The sequence below is a fragment of the Orycteropus afer genome, unplaced genomic scaffold (assembly GCF_000298275.1).
Source record: "Orycteropus afer afer isolate SDZICR_OR568_19922 unplaced genomic scaffold, OryAfe1.0 scaffold00101, whole genome shotgun sequence".
Lineage (NCBI taxonomy): Eukaryota > Metazoa > Chordata > Mammalia > Tubulidentata > Orycteropodidae > Orycteropus > Orycteropus afer.
In genome coordinates this window covers 5,527,872-5,530,575 of record NW_006921688.1, presented here as the reverse complement: position 1 = coordinate 5,530,575, position 2,704 = coordinate 5,527,872, and the positions used below count along the sequence as shown (strand labels likewise).

Genomic DNA, 2,704 nt, shown 5'->3' with positions numbered 1-2,704 from the left:
AAACCCAGTGGGGGTCACTAGAGTCAGAATTGACTCAATGGCAGTTTTTTTTTTTTTAAACTCAGTTACATTAATTACATTAATCATGTTGTGCAATCCTGACCACCCTGTTTCTAAACTTTTCATCCCTCTTCACAGAAGCTCAGCCCCCCCCCAAGTAATACTTCCTCATCCCGCCCCCTGCCCCGAAAATCACTAAAACTTTGTGCTCTCTACGCATCTGCCTGTTCCAGATAGTTCATAGAAGTGGATTCACACGATACTTGTCTTTTTGTATCTGACAGTTCACTCAGCTCATCGTTGTTGAGGTCCATCCCCCTTGTTACAGGTATTGTAACTTCATTTCTCTTTAGGGTTGAACAGTAGCAAACTCTTCAACACTTAACAAAACCGAGCAACTGCAGCCAGTGTCTTTGTTTTAAAGGGTCAAACCTGCCTAACCCCACCAACTGTCGTACCTCAGTTTCTTCAGGTCTGTCACCCATCTGTCTCCCATTCTCTTCCGGTAGTTTATCTCCTCTTCTTCCTCGATGATCTCCTGGATCCTATGCTTCACATCTGGGTCTTTCACAACCACAAAGGTCCAAGGCTCAGTGTGGGCTCCACTTGGGGCTGTTCCTAAAAAACCCAAACCAAACACACTGCCATCAAATCGATTCCGACTCATAGCGGTGCTACTGTAAGACGGAGTAGAACTGTCCCATAGGGTTTCCAAGGCTGTAAATTTTGATGGAAGCAGACTGTTTCATCTCTCTGCCATGGAGCAGCTGGTGGGTTCAAACTACCAACGTTTTGGCCAGCAGTTGCATGCTTTAACCATGATGCCCTCAGAGCTCCTATCACCCATTATTTGTCATAAAATTAAGACTGCAGGAAACTAGGGCAATATGAAATAAGAATAAATCCAAAACTCCAAACGTGCTCACGGTGAAGGTAGGTCATCTAGGAAACAAAGTGCTTGGCAGATGACTCTGACACTGTTGCTGATTCCAGTCTGGTCATCAGTGTAGGTATCCGAACCAACTCACTGAGATCAAGGTCAGTAGCTCAAGGGCTCTGAGAATTTACCACAACATTTCTAATCATGTGGGAGAAGACACTAAGGGAACTCAAAGGAGACATTTCTCACAGCAAGCATTCTCCAAAGTGCCATTTGTTTTGATGTTCTTGAAAAAGGATAAATTCATGAAGCTTATTAGAATGGCAAAATTAAATCCTGAAATGGTTTTGAAAATACTGTTCAAAAGACAACTAAACAGCAAACTATTTAGTGCCTATACCTAAAGCTCTGAATGTATCACTATGGACAATTTCAACTTTGAAGTGGTTTGTGGTCTCATTGAGACACAAGAAAACTCTTTGTCCTGGACACTAAACACGCACAGCATTGTGTCTTCCCACTCTCTCAGGCTTCCAGAGCCCTCAGCCATCCTTGAGTCAGTTCCAGGTCCCAGGACCAAGCTTCATAGTATATAAGGGACTCACAATGAACCCAAATTCCCTTTGAGATTCCAGTCAGCTTCTGACCAAAGTGTCATCCCTTAGTCCCAAAGATGGCCCACCATTCTCAGGGGTGGACCACAATGACCATTTGTAGGATAAACAAAAACTGACTCTTCCTTCCTAGTGAGTGATATAAGGGCATAAGCTCTGCCTGTGAAGAGAGTCAGTCCCGCTTACTACTGATGCGGTTCTTGTTTGCACAAACCACTGCCCATGATAGAGAAGACATAACTGGCTTGTGAAACACAGGTTGAAAACTAACCACCTATTCTTAGCAGAATGATCCCAGTTCACTTCGTACCCATGCTATTTGTTCACTGAATATTGGTATTTCTAAACATTAGAATTAAATTGTGTATCTACCTAACGTTTTCAATTATGCAAGATTTACCTGAACATCACACATGCACACACACATGAAATTTAATATCAGCTATTAGATAAAAGCCTCAGAAGAAAGACTGGGCAATCTACTTCTGTAGAGATGCCACCTTGGAAACCCAAAGAGAGATTGCTTGAGTCAAATCGATTCGATGGCAGTGAGTTTCCTTTTGGTTTTATTAGATAAAAGACTCAGTGACCTAGTGCCTGTGTGTTCTAAAGTGAAATAAAATGTTTTATTTTTGCTTCTTTCTAAAGTTGGACAATGGATTCACAATGGACATGCGATAATTTCTGCAAATGGAATTTAATGTGATTTATATAGTAATAAAGGAGCCCTCGTGGCACAATGTGCTCAGCTGCTAACTGAAGGTCAGCAGTTTAAACCCACCAGCTGCTCCATGGGAGAAAGGTGTGGCAGTCTGCTTCGGTAAAGATTACAGCCTTGGAAATCCTAGGAGGCAGTTCTACTCTGTCCTACAGAATGCTATGAGTCAGGATCAACTCAAAGGCAGTGGGTTTCATTTAGTTGTATGATAGTAACAGGATTCCAATTAGAGAATATTCTAAAATAGGCTGTTTTTCTTCTCTTTCTCCTTTTCTACAACTCTCCCCTTTTTTTCCCCTTCTGAGGAGATATCAATTTACATCAAAAGGGGTTTTCTTTGTTTCACTTTGCAAATTTACATGAGTAAATTTGCAAACTAGAATACTATATCAGAGCACCACAGTATGTAAAGCAAGAAAATTTGTTCCAGAAAGAGAAATGTGTATGTCTGTTTAAGTGTGAATATATGAACGTGTGTGTGTGGTGTGTATG

General features: G+C 41.5%; 1 protein-coding gene across 1 annotated transcript in view; it reads right to left on the bottom strand.

The window, feature by feature from the left end:
* Positions 1-2,704, bottom strand: part of IYD (iodotyrosine deiodinase) — a 24,816-nt gene that overhangs the window by 6,462 nt on the left and 15,650 nt on the right. Inside the window, exon 2 of the mRNA XM_007943226.1 lies at positions 459-618. Within this exon, the coding sequence (XP_007941417.1) occupies positions 459-618 (160 nt within the window). The remainder of the gene's footprint in view (positions 1-458; positions 619-2,704) is intronic.